The sequence below is a fragment of the Eumetopias jubatus genome, unplaced genomic scaffold (genome assembly GCF_037043125.1).
Source record: "Eumetopias jubatus isolate StellerSeaLion01/CBP00866 unplaced genomic scaffold, mEumJub1_p1.0 scaffold_2, whole genome shotgun sequence".
Lineage (NCBI taxonomy): Eukaryota > Metazoa > Chordata > Mammalia > Carnivora > Otariidae > Eumetopias > Eumetopias jubatus.
This window is the reverse complement of record NW_028274808.1, coordinates 69,758,193-69,777,002: the sequence shown is the minus strand read 5'-3', so window position 1 is coordinate 69,777,002 and position 18,810 is coordinate 69,758,193. Positions and strand designations below refer to the sequence as shown.

At 40.6% G+C, this 18,810-nt stretch overlaps 1 protein-coding gene across 2 annotated transcripts in view; it reads right to left on the bottom strand.

Moving 5' to 3' along the window:
* GASK1B (golgi associated kinase 1B) overlaps positions 1-17,624 on the bottom strand; it is a 45,299-nt gene extending 27,675 nt beyond the window's left edge. Inside the window, exons 1-3 of one of the 2 annotated variants that reach the window (XM_028104385.1) lie at positions 16,554-17,624; positions 16,348-16,442; positions 864-1,001 (exon numbers count right to left, since the gene is read on the bottom strand). In XM_028104385.1, coding sequence (XP_027960186.1) covers positions 864-1,001; positions 16,348-16,442; positions 16,554-17,469 — 1,149 coding nt within the window. In that variant the 5' untranslated portion in view covers positions 17,470-17,624. Of the gene's footprint in view, positions 1-863; positions 1,079-16,347; positions 16,443-16,553 lie in introns of both variants that reach the window. The other variant, XM_028104383.2, reaches the window with a different exon arrangement.
* Positions 17,625-18,810: the final 1,186 nt, after the last annotated feature.

Here is an 18,810-nt window from a genome sequence, read left to right as displayed (position 1 = left end):
CACACACACACACACACACACACACACACACACACACACAGGAATTAACAAAAGGAGAATGTTTTACAAATGTCCTAAGACAGTCCTAAATTTCCACAAAATATTAATTAGCAATGCAACAATAGCAGCCTACAGGTTTTTCTAAAATGGAGGAAAGGAAAAGCAGTAATCAGAATGAGGGGATGAAGAGAGTCATAAGATCTTTATCAAAAGGAGATAAGAGTTATAAGACACCTGTGACATTCTGTGTCACTCACTTATGTAGATGGTCAATATTTATTATTCTATTATTCTCCAATGCCTGATCTTAATGAAATATTTACAAAAAATTACTAGAAAGAAAACAAGAGAAATGTTGGCTGTAAACTATATAACCGAGTGACCATCGAAACATAATATGGAATGATGGAAATACAGTGTGAAAAGAAGACAAATTTTTACCATCAACAGGTCCCAGGAAACCCCAACTCCAGCTTTTAGTAGTTGTCAGAATGTGGGTGAGTTCCTTCACCTCATGAAACATCAGTTTACTCACCTCACAAATGAGGGAAGACCATGCACCTTGAAGAGTTGTTGATGGGTTTCCTCAGTAAGTTGGATGTACGATGAGTATGACTATGGCAGGGCCGAAATACTGAAGAATTACTCCTTCAGAAACTCATATAAGAGCTGAGGGACATTTCTGAATATTTCCCAAAAGAATATACAATTTTGCAGTGTAGTATTATACTTGCCAAATATAGCATTATAGAACTTAAACTCTGGCTTCGTGAAAATTCAAGCTGTAGAAAATCCCTTAGTGTTAGACTTACGTAACTCAGTGTCAGCCTTAGATAACCCCTTACTTGACTTGATAAACTTACCTGTAACAAAAAATCAAAGAGTGCTACCTTGGACCACTCGTGGTGATGTATTTCAGTACAACCCCATTCAGGCTTGGGTACTCGACCATTCTGCCAGCACTTCTGTTTCAACGACTGTTGGTAAGTTCCCCAGGTGAGCTTAACAGAAGAGTGGGTCTCATTACTTGTTGGAGATAAAGATGAGTCCCAGAGAATGAGAGGACATGGGCGGCCATCTACAGAATCCAAAAAAAAAAACAAAACCAAACTCGCTTTAGCATGTTTAGCATGACTCAGTATGAGCCTTTAGGCAGTCCCTCACAGCTTGACCCCCTCACCTACCAAAAAAGTTTGATTAGATGATATTCCAATGTCCCTGTTAGACAATGAAAGGAAAGATTTTTGAGACAAGACGTTTTATTGATGTGGCGCAGGAATAAGCCACTAATCACCAATAACAGTGTTCTGGTCAATGTGGTTTTATTCCACATCTAAAAGCAGCCACCACAAAAAGGGAAAGAATCCAGTCATTTATAATTGTCTATTCAATGTCTGAGAGGGGCTGCTCTCTCTTTGTAATAACAACTGTCTGATTTTCTGAGGCCATGGAAAAAGAATTTTTTGGAAGTCGCAAATTTAAAAGTGAAATTGTATGGCTCACACCAGCTACTATAATCTCCAAAGAAAGAAAAAAGAAGCAAGATGGAAACTTTTTTCCTTCTCTGAAGGAAACAGTAACGCTCTCAGTAACGGATCATTTTTTCACACATAACCTCACAAAGTGCATTTAAGCAAATGCATTTCTTCAACTGCAAGCCCATAGATGATATGTAAAAAAAAAAAAAAAAAAAAAAATCTGTCATTCTAATTGTTTTTGTCTCACTCTTTTTTTTTAAAGATTTTATTTATTTATTTGAGAGAGAGAATGAGAGATAGAGAAAGCATGAGAGGGGGGAGGGTCAGAGGGAGAAGCAGACTCCCTGCTGAGCAGGGAGCCTGATGCAGGACTCGATCCCGGGACTCCAGGATCATGACCTGAGCCGAAGGCAGTCACTTAACCAACTGAGCCACCCAGGCACCCTTTGTCTCACTCTTAATAGTTTAGAAATGCCACTGCTAGACTGTATAAAGAATGATGAGCCCAAGTGAAGTTATAAACAGGGAAGACCACGAAGGTCCATTATATGACACTTCAAGCTTAAAACCAATGACCTCACTTTCCAGCCCCCATTTCTGACAAATAAAGTCACTGAGAGATGATGTTAAGTGGCTTTGCTTATGGTTAAAAATCAGAATGATGCTCTTGGGGGGGGGGGAGTCACAAAGATCTGGAAAAGCCCACTAGACTCATTCTTAACAGGCCTGGACAATGGAAGCCTCTGAAATTATGACTGGAATGTCTAAGACACATCAGAGGAATTTTTAAAAACCCTTTAAAATAACCTGAGGGGCTCTCGATCTATGACTGTATTCCTTTTGGATAAAGACATTTATTTTTACCATCTTGCTTGTTTGCCTTTTGTAGAGCTCTTATCTCTGCCTAGTCTTTACTACAGGAAACAGTCGTCTACTCTAACCTCTCCTCAATTTGCTGTTACTGTGACCTCAATAATTTTAGTAGTGCTCTCTTGGTCATTCAGATCACCTACATTCCAGTTTTATTCAAAAGAAAAATCTTCCTCCTTTTTGCCTTGCAATTTCAGCCTGGGTTTGCAAGAAGTCCTTTGGATTTGGGGAAGTATGCCACAGTCACCAACACTCAATCAAGAAAAAAAATAGAGAAAGAACATAGATCCAAAAGACATTTTCCCTTTTTCTTTCCTTTGACTTTCCTAAATGGTTTGGGGGCTGCTCAGACCTAATTGTCTCCTTAGGTATAAGATAAATATAAATTATATTTATTGCATAAATATAATTTTAAATGAGTGGACTCCAAATACGACGCCAATTTAACAAATAATAATAGTAAAGTCCAGGTAAAAGCAGTCCATCATGAGCGGGACACGTGTAGAGACCAATGTAACCAAATATGAGCGGAAGACACAGCATCGCTTTCAAAGACATGTGTACTTCAGACTTCGAAAGATAAACACCAAGGAGTTCTACCCATCGGTGTCTCTGGACTAAAGTTATACACAGACAGCACTTGAGATTCTCAGGGCTAGGAAGTATTCAAACGGAGTTGAAACCTAATCCTGAACCTCAACAACACAAATCAATACAGGAGACAGACAGGCGGGCCGTTTCCTCAGCAATTCACATGAGGCCCGCAGAGAAACAGGGAAATGATCTACATAAACAATTGAAACAGTTAACCTTCTGGGCTGTTTTTCGTTTCCTTTAAAACATTTGTTTCTTATTTTAAAGCAATTAAAAGCAAATCTACTCATTTTGGGAAATGTGGAAAAACATTAACATGTAAAGCTAAGAAAACAAAAATCATCTATAAGCTCAGGATAGGAGCTTAGTAATTGGTTCTGTGATTTATATACTGACTTCTGGTATTTTCCCATCCCTTTCTTTCTCACCTCAAAATGTACATTGTTTTTAGAAATTTAAGAAGTAGAGCTTCTGGTGAGAGCTTAGGCTCTGGAATCCAACAGATCTTTTGAATTCTGGTCACATTACCTCTTAGCTTTGTAACGTTAGACAAGTTAAGCAACCTCTCTAAGCCTTGCTTTCATCCTCTGTAAAATGGGGGTGAGAATGTACCTTCCTTTTAGGCTTTTAGGATTAAATGGGCTGTTGAATTTGCAGTCCTCAACCTGATGCCTAACATATATGCACATCCCAGAAAGCTTCTGCTATAACTATTATTACATAGAGACATGATGCAATGACACAATCTGTCAGTCTTTGACTGCCTTCATTTGTTTATGGAGCATCTACTATGCATCAAGCATTATTCTAGAAACTGAACCTAAATAAATTAATTAATAAATGCCAATTTCTATTTATCTTCTTGGCATTGACATTTCCACCGGGGGAAAGAGGCAAAAATTATGCAAGGAAAATAAACTATTTGGGACTGTCTCATATATACAGTTTGTCATGATTGTTTTACTAAATATTTTACCACAAACATTTCTCTTATAATTAAATATTTTTAAATGGCGTCAGTTTAACTGTCATACAATAACCTAGCCTAGTGGTCAGCACATTCTGTCAAAGGTAGGTAGTAAATATTCTAGGCTTTGAAGGCCGTCCAGTCTCCATCACAAGTATTGACCCAGCAAGTGTTCAACTCTCCTACAGCACAAAAGAAGTCAAAAACAATGTATCAACAGATGGATGTGACTGTGTTCCAATAAAACTTTATTATAAACATTGAAATTTGCATTTCATATCACTTTCAAGTGTCATAGAAATGTTATTGTTCTTTTGATTTTTGTCAACTATTTAAAATTTGGAGAAAGCATTTGAGCTCACAAGCCACTCAAAAACAGGCAAGGGGCCGTCTTTGGTACACAGACTGTAGTGTATCAACCCCTGATCTAGTCTTTGAGAATACTGTATTTCATTTGCCATTTCTCTACTTTAGCACATCAAATTTCCTGAATGATACATTTTCTATACTATTATTTAAAAAGCTGTTCTCAAACTGCCAAAGGGAGCTTTCAGCTGCTAGGAGTAATTGGTTTTCAATTAATATTTTGGGTTTTCTGCACATCCACCCATGTCCCCTCAGCAAAATATTTTGAATGCTGACTGTAACATAGAAATGTTCCATCCTGCCCTACTGGAAATCCGTGTACCTCAGGCAAGGGGGATTTCCAGAAAGCAAGAAGAAAGCAGGGTGAGTAGCAGTTCTCAGGCTGAGCGTGGGTGGGGTGGTTCCTTTGCACACACTGGTCTCCTTCCTATGTCTCAGAGCGTATGGCCCTCGAGATAATAGTGGTAGTGAGAATGGCTCCAGATCTCAGAGCCATCAGTACTAGTGTGAAAAGAATTCCACTTTTTATAAAATATGGCTGTTAAAAGAATTAAGTGAACTTTGATAGATCTGAAGGGATGACAGAAAAATAGCCTCTGAAAACAGGAAACTGGTTAAAGCAACTTACCCTGAAGTGTTTCAGAGATGAAGAGCATTCATCTCTTCACATTCAGGTTTGTCAAAATGATGCAGTACTGCACTCTCTAGAGAAATCTTAACAGTGAAGAGATAAAATTCTGTCAGAGTGGTGAGAAAGCAGGTTTCAAAAGATATGTGGGTGTTCATGTGAATTAAAGGTTATACAGCTGCCTTAAAAAAATGAGACTTGCCAGTAAAACTTATTTTTTTCCAAAATCTGAATATTTCCCCTGAATTTTGATGTTCCCCCAAGTCATTCTCTATTCAAAAGCACAAAGAAGACATTCTTTTGAGAAGATGAACGTGAATGTTCACCAAGAATGAGTCCTATACACAATCGCCTTTGCCTGGATTTATTAAATGCCCTTCACTTTGAACACTGGCTGCCTGGTTTTGTTGACCTACAGGTGAATGCTAAGCATGCTGGGTGGAGTTGTGAGGGTCTGTCTGCATTTGTCACTGAACAAAAATAAGTAAAAACATTCTGAGTTCTGAAATCAAAAGTCCTTTCTATCATATGGGCCAGGTTCTAAGACTGTTCCAAGACTCCTTGTGAACAAGACAAAAAGGAAAGTGGCAGTTCAGCTCAGAGCCCTTCATCAAAAATGACTCTCTAAAACCTATTCAAGAAAACAAAAGCCAATCAAAATTTGAAACTTATCTTTGTATAGGAAATGAATTCTGTCAGCTTCTACCACAACTATCAACAGCACACTGGAGGAGAACCTTAATGCCTTAGATCTCTAATTGTTAAAGGCAATTATTGGTGTTGATGTAACTCCAATGATAGTGTAGCAGGTGTCTAGTTGTTAATGATCCCTTAAGTACTGTCTGCTCTATTTTTCAGGAGTGTCTCTCCCAGGGCGCCAGGCTGGCTCAGTCGTTAAGCGTTTGCCTTCGGCTCAGGTCATGATTCCAGGGTCCTGGGATCGAGTCCCACATCAGGCTCCCTGCTCCACGGGAAGCCTGCTTCTCCCTTTCCCACTCCCCCTGCTTGTGTTCCTGCTCTCACTATGTCTCTCTCTGTCAGATAAATAAATAAAATCTTAAAAAAAAAAAAAAGGAGTGTCTCTCCCAGTAGGGTTTTGGCAATTAAAAGTATTAGACTGAAGTGAAGAAGCAAGTAAGATCTCTTGGCTTAGAGTTGGTAAATGTGAACAAGTCAGTGAACGTGAGGGAAGGGAAAACAGAAATGCAAGATTCCAGGACAGCCTTGAGGGAGGAGAAAATTGGAAGGATTTGATGACATTTTAATTCTGCTCAGGGTTTTAAATGTTGTTAATTTACTTATTCAAAACACAAGTTTTTACAATCATCCTCAAGTGGACCTTTGAGTTCCCGGGTTTCAGACAGAAAGAATTCAGTGAGGCACAGCAAACACAGAGGCCTTACAAGATCCCCATCCCAGCTAAGGCCTCAGAAACAGACAAGTTGCACACAGAATGACAATCAGACAAAAATATTTGCCAGCTGAACAAGTGTTTGAAGGGAACAAGTGAAGGACTAACATAAAGATGGAGCTTTCAGTGCACAGTTAAGAAATGAAGAATTACTGTGCCCTACTAGAATAGCTCTGTGCTGAAATGTCGCAGTTAATAAGGGGAAGAAACTTCACTAAAAAGGAGCTAAGAGTACGAGTGTGGTAGAAAAAGAAATCACAAATGTTGATTCCATTCCTGACTGATCACTGGTCTCCACAGAACGTGAGCCGAGTTCCTCAGCCACCTTGACTCAGGCACTGAGTTCCCCAAGGTATGAGAAGAGTACCTTCCAAATCTACCTCAGGATTGTGTGAGAATCCAGTGAAATACTGAAAATATAGCACTGTCAAATATTTAAAAGAACCAAACCTATGTGAGGTTTTTATGATTTAAAAAAAGGAGAGACAGAATTCTATAGATTTCATATGTATAGTTTCTCTATAGCCAACCAAGTCCTGTATACAGAGACCTGTCTCAGAAATAGATTTCTGGATGATTTAGACATTTCTTCAAACAACAAAGAAAGTATTTATTTACTTATATAACTGTTTTTCACTTTATGACTTGCTTTCTCTAGGTTGGACTGAGTTAAAATAATCTCCATATTTCCTTAAGAGTTAGCTAAGTGTGAAAGCTGAGGAAGCAGGAAAGGAGAATGTCTTATGACTTCTGCCGTCACAAACTACTTAAACAATCTAAATCATCAGTTCTACTTTAAAAACAAAGTGTCCTTCTCTTTTCTGAACCTTTGACTAATGGACAGGAACTTCTGCTTTCTAGGTCTGCCCTGGACTTCTGCTATATATATAAATGAAAATTCCCAGAAAATTCCTGTCTTGGTATTCCATTTAGAAAAACAGAAATCAAATGTGACTTCTGAGGGTGGTGATGATGTGGTCACTGTGCCAGCCTCTGCAAACAATCATATTTTGTGAACAAGGTCCTGGTCACGTTGGGGTGACCCAGTCCTGGGCAATTTCGTGTTTATTAATGTAGATAAAGGAGCCATGAATTCCTGCCCAGGGTGACCTTCCTACAATGCGAAACTCATTATATCACTCCCCTTCTTCAAACCCTTCAATGATTCCCCATTATCTGCAAGATAAAGTCCATGTCCTTACATGACATCAAACCCAGCCACTTTGGAGACCACAGCTTTATCTCACTTCATCCCCGCCCACAACCCTCCCAAACCCTCATCTCCTTCAGAGCTCTGAGGTTTCCTAAGCACCTCTGCCTTCACAAGTTTTTCACACATCTATTTTCTCTACCCTTCCAACACCCACCCTATCTCTCACTCCACCCACAGTGACTTCATATCCAGTTCTGATATTAGCTCTTCAAGAAGTTTTTACAATGCCCCACCCACCGCCCTACACACACATTATGAGCTAAATATTCCCCCTCTATGCCTGCAAGTCCTCCTCAAAATATCTCCATTGGGATACCTTTTTTATATCATACCCTTTTTATATGGTGCAGTTGCTTAGCTGTCTCCTACCCTCCAAACTCAGTGTTCTGTAAGAACAGGGACTATTTCTTAATCACCTTTGGACCTCCAATGCCTGACATGATATCTGCACCAAAGCAAGCACTCAAAAATGTTGGAGAATGGGGGTGCCCGGGTGACCCAGTCAGTTAAGCGTCTGCCTTTGACTCAGGTCATGATCCCAGGGGCCTGGGATCAAGCCCCATGTTGGGCTCTCTGCTCAGCGGGGAGGCTGCTTCTCCCTCTCCCTCTGCCACCTCCCTCTGCTTATGCTCTCTCTTGTGCTCTGTGTCAAATAAATAAATAAATCCAAAAAAAAAAAAAGGTTGGAGAATGAATGAACAGATTTTTCAGAATCCCTCAATTTTCATCTATAGCCCTGAAGTTCCAAGGAATAGTCAACGGGCTCGAATCGAAGTCTGGTTAATGGGACATCCTTACAGTAAGCTGTGATTGAATTGTCCTCACTCTCAATTGAGTTAAGAAAGATCAGAGAGAAACTTGAGAAAAAAAAGGTGAGGATATGCAGAGGTTTCCATGACTTGGTTCCATCTAGCTTGTGCTCAACAGTCCACTCCCAGGTCTCCATAATCCTGTGAGTCACTGGAATAATGAAAATTAGGGTGGTGGGAATTCCCATCTGCCTCTCTCTTCCTGACCCCAGATCACTACCATGAGAAGGGGAGTAGTTAAGGCGTCATGGCTACTCAGGTATCAGACTGCAAGGCAGTGGGGAAAGCAGGTTACAACCCGGATGTATGATTAACTGGAAAAGCCCCAGGCCACAACTACTGGAGGCTAACACATGAGGTGAGGGCCCATGGGGCACAGGATAGCACAGTGATGAAGAACAAGGCTATGGGGTTCTTCCAACCATGCAACACATGACCTGTGGGCCTTTGGAGGACATGCGTTATCTTCTGAGCCTCATTTTTTCCCACAGAAAATCTGTCTAACAATACCTAACATATGGGGCCATCACGAAATTTCGTGAGATAATAAATGTAGAGTGCTCAGTGTCCCACAGATGGGAGATATTGGTATAATCCACTCTCAACTCCAAGCACTTTCTTTCAGTGACCACTTTAGGTGCCTGTTTACTTAGTTCAAGTAAATGTTAACCTAGATAAACAAATAAAGAAAATCTAAGCAAACACATCACCAAGAGCTAAATCAGCATTAAAACTGGATGAAAATAAAAGGTAACATTTACTGAGTGTTACAAAGTGTTAGGCACTTTTATGAATATTTTTTTCATATCAACTCACTTAATTTTCACAACTTCATGAGGTAAGTACTGTTATCATCATGATTTTTATTGTCATCATCCCTAGTATGCTAATGAAGAAAAAAGGTACACAGCGAGTAAGTTAATTTATCCCAGGTCACACAGCCACTTGATTCACAAGTGGTAGAATCAGGATTCAAACTCAGGAAGTCTAGATTGTCAATTGCCATGAACTGAATTGTGTTCCCCCCAAGTTTATATGTGGAAGCCCTCAGTACCTCGCAATGTGATTGTATTTGGAGACAGGGCCTTTAAAGAGGCCCTGTTAAAGAGTGAAAATGAGACCGTTATGGTGGACCCTAATCCCAAATGACTGGTGTTGCTATAAGAGATTTGAACACAGAGAGATATGAGGGAGGGCACGTACAGAGGAAAGGCCATGTGAGGACAAAGAGAAGGTGGCCATCTGCCAGCCAAGGAGAGAGGTCTCAGAAGAAAGCAAACCTGTGGACCCCTTGATCTTAGATTTCCAGCCTCCAGAACTGTGAGAAAATAAACATATGTTGTTTAAGCCGCTCCACCTATGGTATTTTGTGATGGCAGCCCTAGAAAACTAATATGACAATCCACGCCCTTAACTACAAAGCTATTTGAACCAGTGTATGGCTTTTTCCCCATGTTTAAAACAGTGCCTCACACACAGAAAGTAAATGTTAGCAATTACAACAGAATATGACTGCAATATTTGCCCATTAACTGAAACTGGAGCAAGGCTGTCTTGTCCTTCTGTACCTGTGTGGCCCTTAGACCAACCCAGAGACGATAACAGATTCAGTCCTAATGGAAAGACCATAACCTTGAGCTCAGGAGGGTTCTGAGTAGATTCTGACACCAGTGGCAGACGGAGATGCCCTTCGGGCCACCAAACTCTCACACTGCCCACTGGTGTCAGCTCTAAAAAGGCAGAGATTCTTGACTGTTTTGTTCACCGATGTAGCCCCCAATGACTAGAAGAGCCACTGGCACAGAGTAGGTGCTCAATAACATATTTCTTAAAAGAAGAAAAGATGACTGTGATACCGGAGCAGGGAGCAGACTGCTTGGAACTGAGAGGCACATGCATCCTTCACAGCGTGGTAACCATTCATCGTCCTTTCCACCCTGGCCACGTGTGGGATCAAGGGACAAGCTGCAGAGGCATGGCAGAGAAGGTCCCCAGGTCCCCTCACTTGTCTACGAAGGTATGTAGTGAGCAAACAAGGGGACCCTGGAGCGGATGCTCAGCAAACTTTTGTTCACCAATGAATGAAAAGTATTAAGCTGACCAGCTCAATTTGATTGCTAAAGAAATACCCTTAGGGCTTTTCTGATAACACAATGTGCTTTCAGTCCAGATTTTTAACAATAAAATGTGATTCCTACACTCCCAAAGAAAGCTTTTAAGAAAGTTTGCACAAATGTCCAAGACTTTTAGGATTTTGAGTCAATGTGTTTTCAGATTCTAGGGGCATCTAGATTATTCTCATTATTCCCTGCAAAATGTTTCTGTCCTGAGAGCCTGAGACAACATGAAATGGGCAGGTGCCATCCCCCTGCTCTGGCAACTACCCCATCACCCAGCAAATATGGTGGTACCCACATGGACTCGAAAAGAGAGTGGAAAATACACACTGTTTTTCTCCTACTTTATAATAAGATGAGGCAATGCAAGTTGGAAGACAGAGGGCAACTTGGGATCTACAATGAATTTAAATGGAAGTTGGTGGGGTGCCTGCAGTTTGTCATTTAAGCAGCCTTGACATACAAAATTCCTGGAACTAGGCTACCTTAATTCGGTATGACAGCTCTGCGGCAATAAAGCAGCATCCTAAAAATAAAGCATACAAAATGCATCTTCCATGCTGGGCATGAAAAATAGTACAATGCTTAAATGCTACCAAAATGGTGTCCCTTGGGATTCATTCACATTACTGTGCAGACTGCTAGGGAAGTTTTGGCAAAGCCGCTAAATCGAAGATCACAGAGGGGTGCTGGGTTTTCTTATGCTCTTGACTTTTATATGGATATAGTCTGCTTTTCTAATCTTATATAAACATTTTAAAATATTTTGTTAAAAAAATTAAATATATCAGCACCATACAGTATCTGGTGACCCTTGAAATGATTTATGACTTTTGCAAGGATAGTTTGGCAGAAAACATACCAATATGTTCAGTCATGTTTGCGTATCTATGATCGGTTATGGTAAAACAAGAAAATGTGGTAAACATCAGCTTGCATTTAAAAACAAAAACAAAAACCTTGCAACAGTGTTCAGAGTGGTATGTCATACTTCCTTTGTACAAAAATATCACCCATGTTAAATTGTTAAATGAAAACAGAAATTAAGTAGGAACAGTAGTGGCAAATCCGATATCACCATACTAAAATTTGCCCGTTTTTGCCACTATCTCTACCGAGTTATATCTAAGAGGTGATGTGGGTTAAGAGAATCAACTTGAGGGAGCTTTATGTATCAGACAGAATGGTTACAAATTTCAGTTCCATTGTTTACTGGCTATGCGTCCTTGGGCAAATTTCATAATCTTGCTGAATCTCAGCACACTCTATATCAAAGTGTCGACAGTATCTTCTTTACAGAATGAAGTGATGCATAGACATATAATGCCAAGTGCAGTACAGGAACTGGGTGATGTATGACACTAGATTCATTACAAATTCACAGTTGAAGAAGACGTCATTGTTGCAGAAACTGATTTTTTTAAAAGCCCTTTGATTCTATATTTCCAGTCAATTTTGCATTTCCCACATAGATATGCACAGGATGAGACTCTGTTCCAGTGATAATTGCTAGATTTTGTTGCATGGCACACCACCGGCACCCCCTACCTAATTACAACCTTGCCTTTCCCCAAGGACACCCTTTCTCATTTTCGGGGGTTCTCTTTGGAGTCGCACTGTCAGAAAATGGCCTGGTATACAGTACCGGGTCAGTGAGTCCACGAATTTCACATACATACTTTTTTGTATTCAAGGAGAATCAGATAGAATTCTTCAAGTTATACAACCAAAAACCTGCCCCAAGCTAACCTGAGCTAGTGGGTCTTTACTGATAGGATCACCCATAACAGTTTTACTAATTAAAAAAACAAACAAAACCTGAAGATGAGCTTTACAATTGAGACCTTTTGTCTTCCAACTGAGTCAACAGAAAGACTGATCTGAGAGGCTGGGGGCAGATAGATCATTTAATCATAGCATTGGACTCTCTCACATCTCCCTCTGCATCTCATGTGTCCTTTTCACATACAGGCAATTATATGACTTTGAGCAAAGTACATAATTGCTCCGGGCCTCCACATCTACCTCAGAAAACGTCTCTCATTGAGGATCCACCTTATAAAATGTTTATGAGGATTTAATGAGGTAATTCATGCACGGTACTTAAAACAGTGCCAAGTATATCATAACCTCAACATTACTTTTGCTCTAAAGGTTGTTGCCTCCTTGAGAAAAAAGAGGCTCTCGTAGCCTGTACCAGTTCACAATATTAAGTAACCAGATATACTAATAAATTGCGGTGATAGAGAAAAAAAAAGTCCTACCTTAGGGCCCCTTAAAGGATTTGTTGAAGGAAGCCAATTGATGAAAATAGGAAAGACAAGGAACTCTTTCTGGATAACTAATGCATTGTATGACCTAGAGGAATCTTCTTACCACCTTTTTTCCATTTTAAAATTAAGGTTAAAAAAATTTTTCTACCGCAAAGGTTTCTTGGAAAGATTTACTGAGATAAGCCAAATATCTATATTTGATTCACAGTACAGACGAACTATGTTCTTGGTACTGGGCATGAATTTATTGTCACAAACATTAATCAACAGAGAACAGAAACAACACTTAGGGCAGGATTACTTACAGGATTTTCTGGCTACTCACTCTCCCAGATATTAAAATACCTATTCTTAGACCAAGCCAGATCATCAGAGAAATATATACCTAAAACAATCCAACAGTTCCTCCTACAGAGAACTCATTATCAAATTACATTACCGTGTGAGGCCAGCAGACCATATTGATGGTCCTCACAAGAATAAGCTCTATAAACCTCATTATTTGCATAACACAGAGGTTGCCAAAGACATTTTTCATTACCTCTACAGTGAGTTCTTTATAAGATCCTCCAGGAGAAATCTCAGCCTGACTTTAGGACTAAAAATGGTAGTACTCATCTCCTGAGTATTGGAAGCGGAAGCAAATACAGATTCACTGTTAAGAGTCAGTGGAACAAGTCGAGAATGTATTTCTGCATTAATTCAAAAATATTTATTGAACACCTACTATGTGCCAGACTCCCCACTAGGATCTAGAAATGCTAAATAAGACAGGAAATGTCTCTGTCTTCACAGACCTAGAGACTAGTGGGAATGAAATGATGATTAAATGAGCAACTATAATACAAAGAGATGATATAAAATGAGCCAGAAATAGGTCCTGGGCAACTAGGTAAGATCTATCACATCCTTAGGTAGACAGGGAGCCTGAAATAAATCTAAGCTTGGACCAAAAGAAGAATAAGAGGACCCTAGAGGAAAATACACACTTCTGTGGAAATTGGGAAAGGAAAGACATGTCAGGAAAAGCCTAGAAATAGGTGGATAGAGAGAGATACCAAGAACCTAAGACTGTCTATGTATCTCCTGCCCTGACCAGAATTGATCTATTTATGTACTTTACATCAATATAATAGCCTACATGAGTAGAATTATATTGTGTAGAGTGTTCATAACTATATTTAAATCATGTCATAGACTCCTGAGGAAATTGGCTTGATTTTATGTCTCTAAATAACTACACAGGAGAAGGTGTCAAAGAAAACACAAAGAAAGATTTAGTATTGTTTGACATATAATCTTAGGTAACTCATGACACTAAGAGTCATATTGATACAACCTTGTTGGTTTCTTTCCATCACCACTTACATCTGAAATGAGAGAAGAACACCAAGATATATGGGGATTATAAACCCCTCCTTCAAATTGAGTGCAACCGCCCTTTTCATCCCCACAAATGCTGGATATTCAGGGGTGCCTGGGTGGCTCAGTCGGCTAAGCGTCTGACTCGATTTTTGACTCAGGTCATGATCTCAGGGTCATGGGATCGAGTCTCGTGTCAGGCTCCACGCTCAGTGGGGAGTTTGCTTGAGATTCTCTCTCTCCCTCCCCCTCTGCCCCTCACCTCACCTCTCTATCTCATTCTCTCTAAAATAAATAAATAAATCTTTTTTTTTTAAATGCTGGATATTCAGAGCACAGAATAAATATATACAAGGAATCCCAATATTGAAAAGTTTAACTGAGCAATCGAGAGACCAGGGCTTTAGATCTGGTTGTGTCATGTAAAGACATGATATGTGAGGCTTGGAGGCTATGTGAGTAACTCAGTAAACTTGGTACCTCACATGTGTAGTGTAGTAACAAAAATAGACAATATTTATTGAAGATCTACTCTGTGACAATCACTCATTCCATGGGTTTTTCATGTACTAACTAACAACAACCTCATGAGGTAGGTATTATTGTCCTTTTACAGCTGAAGAAACTGAGGCATTCACAGATACTGTAACATTTCTGGATCACGTGGTTGGTAAGTTCCTACCCACTACTTTATTCTCCCAACATCCATCCAAGAGCAACCCAGAGAAGTACCGTATTGGGGTACCATGCCTCAGGATCTATTCAAGAATTCACCTTCTCTACCCAGGGGCCTTTATGACATGATAGAGAATGGCAGTATAGGGTAATAAGAGTGACTCTATGCTACACCCTGCTTTGCCCAGGACAGGCTTGGTGGATGCCTATTATCTCAAAGCTCACCAATATCTTCTTTTACTCCAGGGTGTTTTTCCACTTTGGATGATAAGTTATACAGTCACTTAAGCCCAGTGGTTAACAGCTTAAGTTCTGCAGTTTGCTGGGTGTATGTTTGAAACTCAACTTAGCCATTTACTAGCTGTGGAAATTGAGGCCCATTATTTTAGCTAAATAAGTCTCAATTTTCACATCTACTGAATGGAAATAATAATGGTACCTACCTTATAGCTCAGTTGTGAGAAACATAGGGTCAAAGCATGTATCAACTATATGAATCAATTAGTATAATGCCTATCAAATAGTGAGCACCCAAGAAAAGTGACTTTTTACCAACCTTTTATCAAATGTTTGAGAGGTTATCTCACATCTGCATAATTGTGGTGGACTATTTTGTGAACTTGAGACATCAAAACATACCTGTGAATCTGAAGCATTTAGACATGGACCAGGATAAAGTAAGGAATGCCAAGTCTTTCTAAGTAAATCACTGGTACTTCTAGAAGTACCCATTTTAAGACTAAATTATAATCCTAAAGCCATTGGAAATAGAGTTTAGTTCTTGGCCACTCCCAAGAATTTTAATCCTTTCCAGTCTGGACTCCATAAAATGCTAAATTTCATGATGACAAAAAGTAAGAAATATTCTTTGAGCTTATAATCCCCTTGTGGTCCTTTCTAGCCTGTTGGGCCAGCCTCGATTCATACCGGCAAATTCTGGGATTATTCTGCTTTCAAACATGAGCCACTGACCCACCCTACTTTGTATTCAAAGCCTGGAACAGCCTCAAGACTCAGAGAATATCCTTCATATGGCATGAGCATGGCCACAGACCAGCCCCTTTGCTTGCCACTAAAGTGACTGGCTACATACCCCAGAGCCTGCCAAAATGTTTGTCACCTGACAGAGTCTTAGAAATCAGGCTCAATAAATTATGGTCATGGGCTTGAAGAAACCATATAGCTAGTTAGTATATACTGAACAAATTACCTATTTTCACTTCATTTTCTTTGTAAAATAGGGGGGTTAAATCCATTGTAAAAGAACCAAAGGGTCAAATCTAACATGGTCTGGCTCTGGGCCTTTTAAAAAGATTCCATCTGCTGAAGAAAGATAACCCCCTCTCCCCTTCACTTTTTGGATGGGAGATCCCCTTCACTTTTTAAAAACTCCTAAGGAATGAAATTCTACTTACTTCCACAGTAACCTCTCTAATAATATGCCTGACTGTCAGCAAGTTCTTTGCCTCCACCCGCTTCCTCTTCTCATCATGCAAATTGCCACTGGCTTTAATTAGATTTAATAAGCCACTGGGAAGTGCAGTGAGGGAAAAGGAGAGCAAAGATTACACAGTGTGGGCTTACCCTTGCATTTTGAGTACAGCATTTCCCTGGAACGTTCATATCCTCCCAAAGTTGGGAAATAAAAAATGCCAAACGTATGGAAAGACATGCTGCTGCTGTCCAAATTGAGACGTGGGTGGAGAAAATCATTTCGAAAAAGAGAGTGAGGGAAAAGAGAAAAATCAACCCGAATCCCCAACAGCTGCAAATCAGGAAGCACGTGAAGCCGTTACCTTGGATGAACTCTGATTTCCTGCTCACAGACGGCAGGGTCCTGTTGAGCCCAAGGATCCTGTCCAGGTGGAAGGCAAACACCTCGCTCATGTCCAAAGGCTGCTTGAGTAGTCCACAGGGGCTGGGGCCACAGGCGGGCACAGAGCCAGCGGCACTCCCCTCTAGCACCAGCAAGCGCGCTCCGCTTTTAGAGGACATGAGCTGAAGACCTGCCACCGCACCGTCCGCCAACAGGCGCATTCGGAGGATGTCTTCTTTGCTCAGCCACGAGGGGGCGCTCTCACTGTAGATCCTGATGTTGCTCTCCTGGGTCTTGCGCCGCTGAAAATCTGAGCCCGCAACGTGCACTCCTGAGCCCCGTATCAGCCTCCAGGGCCGTTCCTCAGCCTTGGCCGGATTTCCTCCCTGGACGTACCCAGGCACTTCAGCATCAGCTGCCCTTGCACCATCCTGTGGCTGAAGGGATGGTCCGACCAAAGCCTCCTGTCCCAGGGCTGGTGATGCCACTGCATACTTCTTCCTGCGCTTGGGTTTCACGGTGCCACGGATATTGGCAGGCTTGCTGCGCTTGGAGCGTAGGGTAATATACACCACATTGAGCTGCAGCGTGGTCCCATTGCCCTGAGACTCTGGAGGGGCCAGGGTACCATCCAAGGGTATCTCAGGGAAGGGTGCCTCAGCGGTGTCGTGGCTCTGGTGTGGTCCCTTTTCTGCTGCCCTTCCTTGCTGGAGAGAGGCACGTCCCACCTGGCTCACCAGAAAGCCCAGGTAGATGGCGCAGGCAGTGCCCAGCAGGAGGTTCCTCCGGGTCCTTGGGCGCCGGCTGCTCCAGAGTTTACGCACCCGCGGGACGCACAGGGAGCAGATGAACCAGTTTATGAGCTGCCCTGGCTTGTCTGGACAGGTCATTTCTCTGCTGCATCCACATGTTGAACAGAGTTTAAAGTCTGCAGTTGGTTCCTGCTGACATGATGCATGGTTTCCTGAATTCAGCTGTTGCCTCCGTTTAGGTATATAAGTGGTCTCCCGTGGGTAGAGTAGAGGTGGAAGTAAAGGGATGGTGATGAAGTTGGGAATGTTTCTGACACTCGCCACAACAAATCTTTTAAACTCCTATCGGCCTCCCCAAGGAGAAGTGTGGCTTGTTTCTGGGAATGAATGGAAACAGAGTTAACTGAGTCACAATCTCAAACGAGTTCAGTTCCTCTTCAAGAGTAAAGGAAAAAAGTAACCCTTTCCTTTCACAAATATCACCACCATGAAATTTCTTTTAAATAAAGTTTAAAAAAGAGTAACAGGACAGACGTAGAGATTCAATATTCAGTTTAAATTAGTGAAAACAAACCACGAAAATCCAAGAGTATTTTATAACTTGTGGCTAGAGTCATTTAATTTGGTTCTGAAAGAAAAGTATTAAAATTTGACAAATCCTTTTTGAAATCTAGTAATCATTTCAGACAAGTGAGAGATGGTTTTTAAAAACAACCTATAGCCATCCCGTGTTTATTTTTTAAAGTCCTGCATTACAAATTGGGCAGAAGCACCAAATATTAACGTTCACATTCGGAAACATATTCTCTTAATTTGATGGTACGATTTTTTTCTTCATTCTATGTTTCATCATCCCTAATGAAGAATGATTTCAATATAAAGCCATAAATATCCATATATCTCAGAAGAAGTTATGTTTATTCAGTCACACACACACACACACATAAACACAAAACACAAATCCGATTGCTTTTCATTTCTTTTCTTCCCACAAAAGTCAGCAGAAAGAAAATAAAGGGATCTCTAACTCTATTTCTTTCACATTCTTAAAAAGAAGAAGAACTCATAAGCAACCTTACTTACACAGCTGGCCCCATGCTTGGCTCCAGGAAGAATGTAATCCCTGACTGTAATGCAAAGAACTTTTAGAGGCTGAGGCATGTAAGTAGAACATATTTCATGGTCAAGAGTGTTCCACATTTCAAATAGCTCAGCTTTAAAAGCTCCCTTGAAAACTCCTGATTGCAAAGCAAAACGGTTATTTGTCAACTGGCCACTGGTATCCCAGTTTAAGACGTGTTAGGTTTTTTTGTTTTTAATAGTCTAAAAAATAAACTTTAATTTTAAGATCTGAAAAAACAAAAGCCAAAGCCGTACAGAAGCAGTTTTCATTCAAATCATTTTCCACTTATTTTTAACCCCTGGGAGCCCTCTAGTGTCCTGTTTGGAAACAGACTCAGAAATGTCAGTCTCATGGGG